This window comes from Macaca mulatta, chromosome 4 (genome assembly GCF_049350105.2).
Source record: "Macaca mulatta isolate MMU2019108-1 chromosome 4, T2T-MMU8v2.0, whole genome shotgun sequence".
NCBI classification, from domain to species: Eukaryota; Metazoa; Chordata; class Mammalia; order Primates; family Cercopithecidae; genus Macaca; species Macaca mulatta.
Genome location: NC_133409.1, coordinates 37,415,412 through 37,432,435, shown reverse-complemented (window position 1 = coordinate 37,432,435; position 17,024 = coordinate 37,415,412). Strand labels below are relative to the sequence as shown.

General features: G+C 41.1%; 1 protein-coding gene across 1 annotated transcript in view; it reads left to right on the top strand.

Moving 5' to 3' along the window:
• Nucleotides 1-2,307: 2,307 nt before the first annotated feature.
• MOXD1 (monooxygenase DBH like 1) overlaps nucleotides 2,308-17,024 on the top strand; it is a 103,346-nt gene continuing 88,629 nt past the window's right edge. The window contains 1 exon segment of the mRNA NM_001265792.1: nucleotides 2,308-2,610. Within this exon segment, the coding sequence (NP_001252721.1) occupies nucleotides 2,347-2,610 (264 nt within the window). The 5' untranslated portion in view covers nucleotides 2,308-2,346.

Genomic DNA, 17,024 nt, shown 5'->3' with positions numbered 1-17,024 from the left:
GCTACTGGAGGAAAACAAGTACATTGTTTTATAGACAAAAAGTACACTGAAGTGTCAGGGGTGCCATAAGAGGTCTGGCAGAACATTCCATAGGGACTACTGTGGATAGTATCCACAGATAGGATGCTATCTTACAGTGAAGTGTGAGAAGGAGGACAAGAACATACTTCAAAGGAAGGAGGGGAGAAGTGACAAACCCTGCAGAGCAAGCAATCCTAATAGGCACAGTGATGCAAAATGGCACGGCTGTCCATTGAGGATTCCAGAGGGAGTTTTCATGTGGTTTAGAGGCCAGTGGGTGAGTGAGATGGAAGTGATGGAAGGCAAAGCTAAAACAGTTCATGGGGGAAGAATTCTGGAAGGCATGACCTCTTTTTGTTTTAATAAGCAGACAAAATGTCCTAATAGATGTGATTTTGGGGTTTATATAATGAACCCTAGGAAGCAGATGTAGCAATGTGCTTGTTCCAGGTTCCTCTAAGCTAGGAATAAAAGTAGAGTCACAAAACAGAAAGTTTGCCTTTAATCACTCTGCAGTAATTTAACTTTCCCGAAATCCCTGCCCAGGATAGTGAGAGGATAGTGAGTGTGTCCCACTTGGTGCCATGAGCCACTCCTCTGGGACTGCGTTCCCCCTGTTTTGTTCCTCTTTCTCTCCATATCCTCCTTCCTTTCTTCATGGCTGAAGCCAAGTCCCTGGTGCGGTGCTTGTAGAAACCCAATTCTAAGGTTGCCACCCTTACATTGCTGTATGGCTGTTACTGCCCTTGACAGTTGCCCAGTGGGTCCTGGTGGAGGTGAGGCACCAGCTACTTATATTTCACAGTCTCCATGCCCAGTTCTTGTAAGGCTTTGCAGGCTCTTTTATTTCTCATTTTATTTTGAGGTTCCAACATCACTCTTCTCTGATGCTGGCCTATTGCCATTGGCCAGCCCTGCGGACCTTAATCCAATCACTCCTTGGGAAAAGTCCCTTCCCAGGCAAGTCCCTGAGCACTTTGGTAAGCAGATCCACCTACAGGTCACCTTCCAGACATGGTTAAATATTCCTGTATCTTTAGAAGAATATAGATTAGATGCAAGACGGTAACTTTGGAAAAGTTTTGGGAAAAGATAAGTAGGGGGAAAAATAGGCTGAAATACGAGGTGAGGAGAGTGAATGAGGAGTGAAGGTGGCTAGTGTGGCGCCTGCTCTTCTTACCCATATTTCTCATCTGATATTCTCTCTTATTTGTTTTTCTATTTTGCATTGTTTGTATTTTTATAGATACAAACTTTCGAACTTTTTTGGAAACTTGGCAGATTATAAATAAAGGAATAAATAAGCAAGGTAAAGTTTAGTGGCCATATTGTATTTAGCATTGACAGGAGTGGTCAAAGGTAGAGGCAAACCAAAACAAAACATATTTTGATAAACATGGTTATGGTCAGAACTTGGAATAGCAAGAAAAGAGAATGTTAAATTAAAATATAACTCTCAAATGACGATTCACCCCTTACCTTCTCTGCTGATGGCAAAGTAGTTTGGCTGACTTTGTCCCATCAACGCCAAACCAAACCAAACAAAATCTAGGTGAAGGCAAGCATCAGGGCTCCAACTCCTGCTGTGAGGAGCAAGCTCTGGGGCCCCGCAGGGTGGGAGGGTGAAAGAAATGCTGGAAGCGGGGTGGGGGAAGGTGAACTGTGTCCCTCCATGGAAGCAGGGACGTCACTGGGAACAAAGGCTCTGGAAAGTCGACAGCAACGGATACAGAAACGTGAAGGTTACCCTGGACGGGGCTTTGTGTCCATCGCACCCCAGACTACCCACTTTGCTCACTCCATTCCTCCCCTCCAGGCTAAACTTGCTCTCTGTCGTCAATGTCCATTCTTTCCCCGGGAACCTCTCGCCCACGTCCCGCAGAGCCCACGCTCTTCCCGCTCTAGGATTCTCTCGCCCTCCTCCTTTTCCTTCTGCCTCTGGCCCCCTTTTCTCCTCTGTCAGCGTCTGCCTCCTCCTCCCTTTCTTTCCAGTAAGCCCCTCGCTTTCCTTCCCACCGAACCCCGACTTCGGGGACCAAGTCAGGGGTTGGGGGAGGCAGGTGGATCCGCTGGAAGGGCCGGGCGGCCGGGCAGGGTGAGAGTTGGCAGGGCGGGGACCCGACGGGACGGGACGGGACCGGACCGGACGGGGCGCGCCCTGCAAGCCGCCCGGGGCGGGGAGAGCGGGTCCTGCCCCTCCCGGGCGGGCGCGCGGCCGGCCCGAGGGGCGGTCCCTGGGCTCCCGCTCGCCGCCGCCGCTCCTCGTTCTGCTCCTCACTCCCCAGCGGCTGGAGGCCGGTACCAGCGGGCAGGAGGCGCCCGAGGATGTGTTGCTGGCCGCTGCTCCTGCTGTGGGGGTTGCTCCCCCGGGTGGCGGCGGGGGTCTCGGGCCGGACCTACCCGCACCGGACCCTCCTGGACTCGGAGGGCAAGTACTGGCTGGACTGGAGCCAGAGGGGCAGCCAGATCGCCTTCCGCCTCCAGGTGCGCACTGCAGGCTACGTGGGCTTCGGTTTCTCGCCCACCGGGGCCATGGCGTCCGCCGACATCGTCGTGGGCGGGGTGGCCCACGGGCGGCCCTACCTCCAGGTAAGCGCGTCTCCTCCCGGAGCTCCCCCGGCCGAGCCCGGTCCCGTCCGGACCCCAGCGAGGGCGCAGGTGCGGGGCGTCCCCGGGACCGCAGCTCCCTCTCACCCGGCGCAGCCCCGCGCCCCTAGACACGCTCACTCTCACCTCCGCGGGCAGCGCCTGCGCTCCCGGACCCCAAAAGGCGCGCGGTAGGGAAGCCGAGCCCGGGTGACCCCAGGCAGGTTTCCTTCTTTGAACACTTTCCTGTCCCCAGCGCCCCACTTAATAGAGCCCCCCGCCCCCCAGCCTACACACCTGCAACACACCCCCCTTCATCCCTGATGGGAAGGGAGAAGGACCTAGGCTTTGGCTTTGGGAACCTAACGAGACAGCTCTCAGAGGAGGGAGGGGACAGAGCGCTTTAGCACTTCGCGGACTTGCTATCTAGGAGTAGAAATCTCAGAACTTTACAAATCGTGGCTATTTTGGAGCCCCCAGGCGCGGGGCTGATGTCAGCTATGTCAGCTACGCCATTCTCCAGAAGAATGAAGGGTCCCTAAGAATCGCTTAGGGACTTTGCTATTCCGAGAGCGTTCAGGAAGCCACATTTAGAGACCGAAATCGAAGGTCCCCAGGCAAAATATCCTATGAAGTGACAAAACTTTGGCTTACTTTAATAACCAACAAAGTCAATTTGACCGCTGCTGATTGCTTTGAAGGAGTCTAAGTAACCACCTTGCCTGTTCATGGGTGCCTTACTAAATAGGAAAAAAAAAAAAAAAAAAAAAAAAGGAAGAAGGAGATTGTGAGATGACCAGAATGATTAGGTGGTTAGGTTTCCTGGACATCCTTGTTTGATCGTGACCAATGTTTGGATGACGGTGAATGTACACGTTTTTCACTCGTAAGAATTCATGCGAACATATTGGCCTTTGCTAAAATCTCTTGATCCAGATGAAATCTCCGAATTGTTCTGGCATTGCATTAAGGCTTTGTGATAGTATTTAAATCAGTGCTCTCGGTGGATTTAGAGTGCACTTCTTAGTGATTTTATCCCCAAGTTCTCGGTTAGATTTCCACACCTTTTCGACTGAGATATGCCATCAAATTTGAACCCTGATTCTGGCACTGAGCTGTTAACTCTGGCAGGAAATAAAGTGACAAAAATAAAAAGTTCAAAACCACTCTATTGTCTATTTTTTCATAAATTTATCGTTTCTTCCCCCAAATAAGTAACTTTACAACTCCAATAAAATAAAGTTTTATGAGGATTGCATTCTGCTGAAGTCACTGATGTATAAATATTCTCCTCCTGCAGCATCTCAGACATTAACTTTATGAACCAAGTATTTGACCACAAACGCAGGCCTCACTAGGGGAATGACTTACTCTCCTGTGATATAAAGTAGACAATACCTTATACAAATACCTATTTAACGTTTTCTTAAAAAAATTTTTTTGACTGTTTGTTTAGGGTGAGGAGTATAGTATGCCCCTTAACTCTCCTTGCATATTCTACAAAAGGGAGCGTAACTCTTACTATACTAATATTATAAAATGGGACACACTTTGAATGTTAACTCCGTATTATTTTCCCCCAAAGAGTAGCATTTCTAGAAAGCCCACCCAACTGTATGTCAAATGAAAGGCCGCGAGTAGAATTCTGATTCTACGTGCCATAATAGGCCCACCACAAAGATAAACTTGGTTAAACTCAGTGTTTTCACCCTGTTGGTGGTTCTTCATAAAGATTGCATAGGACTTAGTTAAGTACTCTTTAGACTGATTTTCAAACATAGATATTTTCTTAAAGTAATTAGTGAATACACATCACTATGAGATAAATTATGACTGGCTGCATTCTCAATACATTTAATGAGCAATAAATAGGATTTCACCTCCATTTTTATTACTAAGGAAATAAAATTATTTTTACACGTAAAGGATGATCATTTTCTTATTTGGCTGACATATTTTACCATTCCATTTCCCTAAACATTCTACTCATTTTAGGACATATAAAATGCATTAAAATTATGCTATTCGATTGAATGGAAAGACAGTTTACTTAAAATCTGTTTAATAAGATGAAATACACCAAATACTATAAATGAAATAAATGTATCAATTTCAGTTTTATTATTCAGGCAGAATGATTCCATTCTCCAATGCTCGAAATTCAATCTCCTCTCTAGAAACTATTTAAGATTCTTCATACACTAGTGTGAGAAGGGTATTTTCAGCAACTATACCAAAAAGTGAATAGGATTCTCTTTTTTTTTTTTTTTTTTTTTTTGAGACGGAGTCTCGCTCTGTCGCACACCCGGTCTGGAGTGCAGTGGTGCGATCTCGGCTCACTGCAACCTCCACATCCCAGGTTCAAGCAATTCTTGTGCCTCAGCCACCCAAGTAGCTGGGATTACAGGCGCCCGCCACCACGCCAGGCTAATTTTTGTATTTTAGTAGAGACGGGGTTTCACCATGTTGGCCAGGCTGGTCTCAAGCTCTTGACCTCAGGTGATCCACCCGCCTCGGCCTCGCAAAGTGCTGGGATTACAGGCGTGAGCCACCGTGCCTGGCCATAAATAGGATTCTGAAATGTAGCATATTTGATTCTACTGTAGACTTTATGTTTTATGCAATTTTGCTCCTGGTGAGAACAACATTTATATAGAAAAATGACACAAAAAACACTGGCTTCTGGGGCATCAATATATGCACAACAGCCACTAAGAGTTGGACAATTACACCAGGGTGTATGATAATAACGTAAGTTGCTATCCTAGTCACCTCATCATGTGGCTTTTTTGCATATATTTTATTTTATCCTTTTAAATTTAATTTTAAACTAAAACTTTAGTTTTTAAAAATTATTCTGACTTTTATTTTCTAAGTATATTAAACTCTTCTTTTCAAAAGGGTGTTAACTCCTTGAGAACTATGTAAGTGTAAATTTTTATCGATCAGGTAGAGAATCATTGTCTTAATAGAGGTCACAAGCCCAAATGTCTATAGATGTAAGGAAATAAATCTAAGAATGACTGGGAGCCATTATCTTAAGTGAAACAAACTAGATGCATGTTCTTGCTTATAAGTGGGAGATAAATAATGTGTACACAAGGATGTGGAGTGTGGAATGATAGACAATACTCAAAAGCGTGAAGGAGTGGGAAGGTGTGGAGGAATAGAAATTACTATTTGGTACAATGTATGTTATTTGAGTTATGGATACACTAAAAGCCCTGACTTCACCACTATGCAATCTCCGTGTGTAAAGAATCTGTACTTGTAACCCATACATTGATACAAATTAAAAAATGTGAAAAAGAAAAGAGTGATGAGAGCTTGAATGGAACAGGCAGGATGTAATGCAACTGAGAGGAGATGGCACCGAGGGAACCGGGGGTTTTGTGAGCGAATTACTGTTAAAAGGGAATGTAAATCCAGTATTGCCAGATCTTCTGTTTGTTCTTTTTTTTGAGAGAAGACAAAAATTTAGATTCTCTCTACTCTTTCTCTCTCTCTCTCTCTCTCTCTCTCTCTCTCTCTCTCTCTCTCTCTGTGTGTGTGTGTGTGTGTGTGTGTTTATATAAAAATCTTCTAATTACTAAATACTGGCAGCAATTCAACCATCATATAGTGTGCGTGCACACACACGCACAATTTCAGCTGGGTTATATCTCATAGACAGCCTAATCTGGGACTCGGAGAGAAAGTCTAATGTTAATAAAGAATCAACCCAAGTAATGAAAATTCATGAAAGGCAGAGAGGCAAGTCCCATTTCTTTTTAGGCCAGTTCTATTCTGTGCCAGGAAATGGGTACAGTATTGGGGGCCTTGCGCATTGTTTTGGCTGTCTATTCTTGTGTAACAAACCATCTCCATACAGAGTAGCTTAACACAATGACAAATTTCTTTTGCTCACAAGTCCGAAATTTGGTGGGGACAACTCCAAGGTGGGTGGTTGGAAGAATATGAAGCCTTGTTTCCTTGAAGTTATGGCTGGCAGTTGATGTTGGCTCTGGGCAGGGACCTTGCCTGGTGCTGTGGTAGGATCATAGCCTCTCTGTGTGGCTGCTTGACTTCGTCACAGCATAGTGGCAGGTCCCAAGAGGGAACCAAGAGGCCAGGTGGAAACTGTATAGCCTTTTATGACTTAGTCTTTCGCTGTGGTCACAAGCCCACTAGATTCAAGAAGGAATGTAGACTCTTATCTGAACATCACGTTGGAAGACAGTTACATGGGAAATCAGCAGTGAAGCCCCAAGTCTTGTACTTTCTATGTTGGGAGAGACTTTTTATTACTGATTCAATCTCATTACTCATCATTGGTCTATTCAGGTTTTTTAGTTCTTCTTGATTCAGTCTTGGTAGGTTGTATGAGTCAAGGAATTTATCTGTTTCCTCTAGGTTTTCTAGTTTGTGAGTGTATAGTTGTTCATAATAGTCCCTGATAATCTGTTGCATTTCTTTGGTATCACTTATACCTGTCTATTTTTTCATTTTTGATTTTATTTGGGTATTCTTTCTTTTTTTCTTGGTTGTTCTAGCAAGTTATCAAGTTTGTTAATCTTTTCAAAAAACTAATTTTCATCATTTTATTGATCCTTTGTATTTTTTTGTCTCTGTTTTGTTTAGTTTTGCTCAGATCTTTATTATTTATTTTCTCCTACTAATTTTGGTTGTGGTTTTTCTTGTTATTCTAGTTTTTTTAGGTGAATTATTAGATTGTTTATTTGAAATCTGTCTACTTTTTGATGTGGGTGTTTGTTACTATAAACTTTCCTCTTAGCACTGCTTTTACTGCACCCTATAGGTTTTGATATATTATGTTTCCATTTTATTTGTTTTAAGAATTTTTTTGATTTCCTCTTTAATTTCTTTTTGACCCAATGGTCATTCAGTAGTATGTTGTTTAATTTTCATGTATTTGCACAGTTTCCAAAGTTCCTCTTGTTGTTGGTTTCCAGTTTTATTTCATTGTGGTCTGAGAAGATACTTGGTATGATTTTGATTTTTTAAAATTTATTGAGACTTGTTTTGTGTCCTAACATAGGGGCTGTCCTAAGGAATGTTGCATGTGCTGATGAGAGGAATGTATATTCTGTAGCTGTTGGATCAAATGTTCTGTAAATGTCTGTTAGGTCCATTTAGTCTAATGTGCAATGTAAATCCAATGTTTCTTTGTTAATTTTCTGTTTAGATGACCTGTCTAATGCTGAGAGTGGGCTGTTAAAGTTCCTAACTATTACTGTATTGGAGTCTATCACTCCCTTTAGATCTAGTAATAATTGCTTTATAGATCTGGATGTTTTGGTGTTGACTGCATATATATTTAGAATTGTTGTATTTCTAAATATACATGCAGCTCTTGCTGAGTTGATCCCTTTATCATTACATGATGACATTGTTTGTCACTTTTTAGTGTTTTTTACTCAAGGTATGTTTTACCTGATATGAGTGTAGCCACTCTTGCTCACTTTTGATTTTTGTTTGCATGGAAGTTCTTTTTCCATCCTTTAATTTCAGTTAGTATGTGACTTTACAGGTGAGATGAGTATGGAAAGCAGTGTATAGTCAGGTCATGTTTTTTAATGCATTCAGCCAGTCTGTATTTTTAAGTGAAAGTTTTAATTTGTTTACATTCTGGGTTATTATTGATATGTGAGCGCTTATTCCTCATATTTTATTAATTGATTTCTAGTTGTTTTGTGTATCTTCTGTTCCTTTCTTACTCTCTTATTTTTCATTATTGTGGTTTTGTGGCTTTTCTGTAGTGGTAACATTCTAGTCTTTTCCTTCTTTGTATGTTTGCTCTAGTAGTTTTTATATTTCATGTGTTTTAATGATATTAGATATTGTTCTTTCACTTTTGGGTGTAGGACTCCCTTGGCATTTCTTGTAGATCTGGTCTAGTGGTGATAAACTCCCTCAGCTTTTGCTTGTCTGGGAAAGACTTCATTTCTCTTTCATTTTATGAAGAATAACTTTTCTGGGTATGGTATACTTGGTTGGCAGTTTTTTTTTTTTCTTTTCAACATCTTGAATATATCGGCCCTTTCTTTCCTAGTCTATAAGGTTTCTGCTATTAGTCTAGTCTGATAGGGGTAGCTTTATAAGTGACTTGATGCTTTTCTCTTGCTTTTTTGAGTTTTCTCTGTGTTTTTGACTTCTGATATTTTGACTATAATGTGCTGAGAAGAAGAACTTTTTGAATTGTATGTATTTGGAGACCTTTGAGCCTCTTGTTTCTGGATGTCTAAAGTTTTTTGCAAGACTTGGAAAGTTTTTATCTATTGTTTTGTTAAATAGGTTTTCTAACTCCTTCATTTTCTCTTCACCTTCTCAGATCCTAAATTCAAATATTTGGTCACTTTATGATGTCATATAGGCTTTGCTCATTCTTTTTTTTTTTATCATTTTTATTTATTTTTGTCTGAGTTATTTCAAAATACCTGTCTTCAAGTTCTGAGATTCTTTCTTTTGCTTCATCTAATCTATTGTTGAAGCTTTAGAATGTATTTTGTATTTAATTCAATGAATTTTTCCATTGTAGAATTTGTTGGCTCTTTTTTTATGACATCTACCTCTTTGGTAAATTTCTCATTTATTTACTGAATTGTTTTTCTGGTTTCTTTGCATTATTTTTCAGTATTCTGTTGTATCTCACTGAGCTTCTTTAAAATCAATATTTTGAATTCTTTCTTGGGGGGTATTTCTTAAATTTCTTTTTGATGAGAATCTGTTGCTGGATAATTATAGTGTGCCTTTGGAGATATCATATTTCCTTATTTTTTTCATGTTTCTTGTGTCCTTACATTTATCATTTGTGCATCTGATGTAACGGTTGCTCCAATTTTTTGAATTTGCTTTCATAGGGGATGACATTTTTTGAAGATTTATCTGTGGCATTGGCTGGGTAGGGCACTTTGGCCTTGACTCTAGGTGTGGATGGTTGTATAGTCTCTGTGTAATTTTTCCAGCTGTAAACAGTGTCAGTGGTGTCTGTGATTTCCTCAGTGGTTTAGGGTGTGATTATTAGTGGAGGTTGTGGTGAAGTTTTGCTGGGAACTAGGACATTAGGTGGGCCAGTCTTTGGGCCTCAGTGGTGGCAGCAGTGGGTTGAGCATTAGCCTCTCTAGGTGTTGGGAATATCAGGGTGGGTCAGGAGGGTGGGCACGTTATCATACTCCTGGGTAGCAGGTATGCTGTGGCAATGGCAGTAGCTGTGGTGGGACAACTTTCTGGAACCCACGTGGTCAGTGCTGGTTTGGTGATGTCCATGATGAACTGGGCGAGCTGGTCCTCAGTCCTGCAGATGGCACATGAAAATGTACAGCTGCCTTTTTGTTGGGGTGGCAAGGTCACTTCCAGTGGTTCCTGCCTCAGCCCAACAGTGGTGTCTGTGAGTGATGAGTGTCAGTTGGGCACCAGGGATATGGAGGTGCAGGGTCTCTTGGGCCCCCAGGCAGGACACATTGTGTCTGGGGCAGGGCTTTCATAATGGCACTGTGCTGCAGCTGCTTAGGACTTGGGGGTTTATAGGACTCAGCATGAGCTCCCTCTCTAGAGCAATGCTGTCGTGTGATCTCCAGGCAGTTCTCTGTGAGTCTTAGGGCCCATGAGAGTCCAGGGGCTCTCCTATGGCTAGCATTGTAGAATTCTGTGGCAGGCATGTGGACCACTTGGTGTCTCTCACTTACCCTTTCCTCACATTAAGGAGCCTCTCCAGGTTCCCAGCTGATCCCAGCCAAGCTGGCTTCCTTGCTTCCTTTTTATTCCTTGCTTTCAGTGCTTCCCATCACTTCTCTGTTGAATTCCAGTATTCTGTCTCAGATGATCTATTTAAAATGTGATTCTCTAAGTGCTATTTTAGCTCATCTCCCTGGAAAAGGTGAGTACCAGATGCATTTAGTCAGCCATCTTGAAGCTTCCCTACTACCACTTTTGAGTACCTGTCTACAGGCATCCATTCTATCTTGGCACTACTGAAATTGGGAGCAATCTTTACTTATTCTCCTTTCCTTTCCCACCCCCTTCTCTCTCTGACACACACACACACACACACCAACACACACACACACACACACACACACAAACATACACTCTGCTCGCAAGGAGTTGGAAGCAGTTGGTAATTTTTCAACTGTCCTACTATTCCATACCCTCTCCATCCTAGAAGAAGACTTTCGAAATTCAGCAACCATATATTTTTCAGTAGTTGGCAATCACTAATTCGGGGTTAGATCCAATGAGACTACCTCCAGAGGGCAGTGTGACATTTACCTGCGGACTTGTGGAGTTAAGAAATCAGATTTTACTTAAGGCCACAGGCCCTTTAAAACTATATCCAGGGACCTGGCATATGGAAATCTGCACTGCCTATTTTAATCTTTCTGACTCCTTCTGGAGATATTTCTGCAAAGAGGATACTAACAGGTATGATCAAAATGGGAAAGAAAGAGAGAAGTGTGGTTGTAAAGTGAAGCCTATCTCAGCATAATCTATTGGATATGTTGTTCTGGAGCAGCTCATGCTTGTGGAAACATTTTCCTTGAATGCTGCCAAGGTCAGTTTCTACGCCGTCTTTCACAGAAGTGCCGGGGTGAGGTGGGAAGCCATCTCCTTTTGCACTGGCTTTTCAAAACCTCACTATTTTGTCTTAGTGAATCAGCTCAACTCTCATTGCCCTGAAGGATTCATGTCCTTTCCTTGTTGTTTGCCCCTTTTTGACACAGAGCAACTCTACCCCCACCCGAATCATTTAGCAACTGTGAGTGCCCATTTGAGGCAAGTAATGCAGCTGATGAATGCTGAGTTTGTGTGAATTAGAGAAGAGAGCTACGTTGTTGAATATGCCTGTTGAATTTGCACAAAAATTGATTCACCCTTCTTATGGGGGTATAAATTGCCGGTGAATGGAGACTGAAACATATGTTATTACTTCTTACAGCCTTGCTTGCTTGTCTCAAAAACTGAGGCCTTCTGTGATGCGAAGTGCCTTCAGCAGCAGGGTAATTGCTGCTGGGCCACTTGCTGAGGAAGTGCTTGGAACTGATTTGAAATCACAGAAAACAGCCAGCATTCTTTGTGGTTAACGATGTGCTTCTTTTAAGCACACCCCAGCCAACGGCAACAAAGAAATGTTTGGAAAGCAAATTGAAAGGCTGTAAGGGACAGATGAAGAGAGTGTGCAACCCTGACACAGCTCAGCTGGTGCTTTGTTAAGAGATATTTATAAGTCTTCGGATTATGCCCCCCGATTTCCAGACAACGAAGGGACCTCTCCAAGCATCATGCTTTGTGCATTAGTAATAAGGACACATGCTCCAGAGTAATGCTGGAACACAGGATGATGCTCTTCAGCTGTATGCTTCTCACTGGCAGAGCAGATGATTTCATAATTAGCCCGAGGAAACAGGCAGACCTAACCGCTAAGGAAACAATGCACCTGAATTGACAAACAAAGTTCAAGGCTTTAGGCAACCGATGGCATATTTCTGGAGTGTTGGAAGGAGAGGCAAGAGTCTACTTCAAAGAAACTGAATGGTGGTTTATTGATTTTTTCATTTGTAATAGAGCCCTGTTAAAATAAAGTTACTGGTGAAAGGGATGAATTTATTACACATTGTCATGTTTCTGTAAGTATTTGATCCATATGTAATTTAAAAAACTGCATATGGATGACTCACAATGCTTTTTATTGTAACTTAAAAAAATAACTGGTAAATAACTTTTAAACAGGAAAAACATTTCTCCAGGAAGCTTCTTTTAAATCTATTTCTTTTTAACTTGTTAAATTTCAGTAGGGAAAAAAGCTGTTCATAAGGACACCATATAGCATACACGCAAAAATGTCTGCAAAAATAATTTCAAATGGATAATTTTTATTAACTGTAAGCTAGGGATTATATATCTGAATATCATACGAGTAATGTATGGATCAGATTTAATTTATTATGAAGGTCTGTCTTATGTCTAATTTAGCCAAACATTGTGAGAAAATCTTGACACCATTCCTGCTTTTATGAGCTAAATATTGATGTTTTGTGTATTTACTTGCTGCCTCTTAAGAGCTCATACTTTGGTTGATTGCCCTCAAACCTCCTACTGTTGCTTGCCTCTCCCTTCAATGTTTCAGGTGAGAAAACCAAACCTTAGGTAACTGTTAAATGGCTTACTAGGGCCATACAGATCAGCAGCCTGGATTTATTCCTCTGAGGCCCAATTTGGTGGTCTTCTTCTCCTGAAAGCAAACTGTAACTTACATAAAAACGTATGTTAATTTTCCTCCTAAATAGTGAAAGAACATGTATAATCAGATACGTTTTAAACAAATTCATAAAATGAAATCATGGCATTTCTCTTACTGCTTTTATTCCACTATAAATGGCACACTTACACATTTCCATAACATGATGTTTATGATTTTTCATTCATCATATGCCATACCTTGTGATAAGTCCTTACAGTGTGTCCTCATGCAATTCTCATGATAGTCCTGTGAGGTCAATATCTTATTACTCTCATTTCTTAGGTGTATAAACCTGGGGTTCCATGTCACACAGCATAGAAATCATCTGTGGCTGTCATATGACTGTTTCAGGAAGATACTCAGAATGTTGGAATGTTCATTTACTGAATATTTACTGAATATTTATTGAACACTTCTAGATGCTGGGGACATGATATTGAATGAGATAAAACCATTGGTATTAAGGAGCCCGTATTGTGGTGGGGGGTGGGGTGGCAGCAGTCAACAAATAAATAAGCAAGAGAAACATCAGAAAGTGCTAAGTGCTGTGCAGATAATTAAAACGGAGTGACGTGATAAGCAGTGTGTCTGTGTGGCTATTTGAGATTAGGGTGCCGATACTCAAAACATGAAAGAAAACAAGTGTCCCAAGTTTTGAAGATTGTCTTTCGATGTTAACCATAGTGTGTACAATTCAAAGCATTATGTACTATGAAGAAGATTATCTGGCATGGGCATCAAAGAACTCAGTAGACCTTGAATACAGGAAACTACCTACCTGAGGAAAATATAATTAATGTTTTTTTCAAATGTGTCTGAACTGCATGAGCTCTCTTTTCTATTTCTGTGGGATTGTTACACAGATGTTTAGTAAGCTCAGCTAGAGTAAGCTCAAGCTTTGATCTAGAGACTTGGTGATTTTATAGAAGTTTCTTTCTTAGTACTAGGCATGGATGTATTTCTCTTATGTTCTGTATTCTTTCTCATCTTCAATAATATTAAAGAGCTAAAGGCCTTTGAGAAGATAGATCAATAAAAAATGTATATCTGGGGAAGATTTCCATCTTTCATACAATTTTTAAACTAAAACTTTGAAATCTCAAGTTTCTTAGGAAAAACTAAATTTCTGCCTTTTTTCCCCTATGAAGTTTATACATTGAAATCTCACTTATAAAAGGAAACTCATATAGATGTAACCAGGTAGACACTGGGCCTCCTGGTACTTGGGAGACCCAGATCCTTTTGGATAGGGCCAAGATGAGTTCATGCTATGGCAGACTGCAGTCCAGTCATGAGCAGTCAGAGTTAATAGAGAAGTGAGAACTGAGAAATATACTTTTTATTCCTATGTCAAAATTTCAAGCTCATCTGCACATTAGAATCACTTGGAGATGTTTTAATAATTCCAGTGCCCAGGCAACCCCGTCCCCCACCAGTCAAAGCACAATCCTTGGGAGGTGGACACTGGCATTAATATATTTTTCAAGTTTCTCCTTTGATTCTGATGTGGGGCAAGTACAGTAACTACTGACCTTATGTGGTTAGGTTCTTTGGTGGGAATCAGGCAACTCAACCTGCAGAAGCCTGGAAAATTCCAGGCATAGGACATGGGGATACAAAGCAAGATTCCCATACACAGCCATTCAGAGTGACCATCTGATGTTTTAAGCAAGGGCTAGCATGTGCTTGCACATTTAAGATTATTTTTTTAGATAGGAAAATAAGCTGGGTTTTCCTGACATGGAAACTCTTCTAGGATAAGCTTAATGGGTAAGTATTTTCACTAATTTATATAGTGAAGGCTGGGCACAGTGACTGACACTTACAATCCCAGCTACTCGGGAGGTTGAGGCAGGAGGATCACTTGAAGCCAGGAGTTTGAGGCTGTAGTGAGCTGTGATTGCACCACTGCACTCCAGCCTGGGCAACAGAGCAAGACTCTGTCCCCCAAATAATAATAATAATTTATGGACTGAGACAACAATTGTTGAACTGAGGGTAGAGGTGTGTTTAAAAATTTTCTGAACTAGGAGTCTTTCTTTCATCCTCATAACCCTCTCCCATTCCTACACACCTTTTGTCAACCGGTACCAGCTGCTCTATTTCTAAGCAACATGAATAACTGCACACACAGAGTTTAAAATTTAACAGTTGTGTGTGGTCACAGGGCGTCAAAGCAATGTTAGTTCATTTCATTAGTAAATGAAAGTCCTAGGTAATTCTAGGCTTGTATTTAAGCCAAGAGAAGTATTCTTCTCCAAAATCTTTTATTAGAATTCACAGTAACAAAATGGACCCCCTTTTTATTCTGAAAAATTCTCCAGCGTCTTTCCAGTTATGTAAATAGATACCCCTTCCCTTTTGTCTCCATTCTCCAAGGTTACTAATAAGCAGTGAAATGCCCTCAAGCTATAGTTGCAGAGGGAGGAGGAGGAAGAGTAACAGCAGTGGTGGATAATTAGTATCTTATTAGAGTATGAAGGAACATTTGCAAGTTGATGACTGTGTCAATGCTGCCAAATCTTCTAGAGGTACCAGGAATAATTCCATGTGGTTGGCAGGTATTCAAGAAATATCTGCTGAGAAGTGAAGAGCAGGAAATCTTCTAGACTGGGTATGAATCCCTGCACTGCTTGCTACTTATTCATTGTATGGCCCTTGGCAAACTCCTTAACCTAAGTGACAGTTTCTTTCTGTGAAGAAGGGAGATCATATTTAATGCATGGGCTTTCATGAGGATTAAATGAAATAGGCATGTAAAACTCTTAGTAGAGTGTGTGACACACTGAAAATATTTAATAAATACAAGATATTATAATGAATCAATTGCTTAGCGTAATGAGAGGATGGTCAGAAGACCAGATGAAGACAAATATTCCAGCTTTTGAACTTAGGGAAAAGGTCTGCACTAAATGTATAGGTAGGAGAGATTATAGTAATTTTTGAAAAAACTTCGAAGTGAAACTTGAAGTAATTGGTTTGTGAACACCTTGTAATCATTAATCACTAGAGACCGGCATGGTTTCAGTACACACAGATTATACAAGACTGCATTTTATTTTGCATTTGATTTGCTGGACCTGTAGATTAGGGTATTAAATATAGGTGCATCTGAGTGACAGTAAGGTATTTTGCAGGGTTTCTCACTATATCCTTATAGAGGATGCACTAATAAAGTTGAATTAGTTGTAATCATTAATATTTTAAACCCATACCCCAAACTCTTTTTTTTGTTTTTAGATGGAGTTTCACTTTTTTGCCAGGCTGGAGTGCAGTGGCACGATCTCAGGTCACTGCAACCTCCACTTCCCAGGTTAAAATGATTCTCCTGCTTCAGCCTCCAGAGTAGCTAGGATTACAGGCGTGCACCACCAAACCTGGCTAATTTTTGTATATTTAGTAGAGATGGAGTTTCACCATGTTGGCCAAGCTGGTCTCAAACTTCTGACCTCAAGTGATCCACCTGCCTCGGGTGGAATTACAGGCGTAAGCTACTGTGCCCCGCTCCAAACTCATTATTAATAGACTAGCTACATTAGATTACATAATGAGGACTTAAAAGATAGTGACATTCTAAAAGAATAAAAGGAAACTAAAAGTTAAAAATTCATTGGGAATACAAGTAAAGTTCAACAACTCTGTTAAAAAATGATCCATGCATGTACACAGTATAAAACTGTACTTAACTGGAATTCATATGAAAAAGCTCTAAGTATTAGCTCATATTGTATTAGCTCAATACAATGTGGCTGCCAAACTGATAAATGCAATATTAGCCTAAAATTCTACTGTTCATATCAAGGGAAGTAATATTGACATAGCACCCTATCTTAGGCTGACCACACCAGAGGACTCCTTCTGGAAACAGCTCTTAATGGACATGTGGATAAACTGGAGCATATCAAAGAATTACAAGGATGGTTGAAACCTTGGGAAATCTGAGTACCTGAGGAATGAAAAACAGCTGGCAATATTTTGCCTGGAGAAAGAACAACGAGAAAGACATGGTCATTGTCTTTGGAGTAGTAGTGGACAGTCTTGCTCAGGAAAGGTGGATTAGTTCCTACTTAGTAGGCCCCAGAAGAAAGAAGACCCAATAAATATAATTAAAGAGTAGAATAATTTAGCTTACTATAGGGAATACATTTCTGACAACCAGAGCTATTAAAATTGAGTGGGT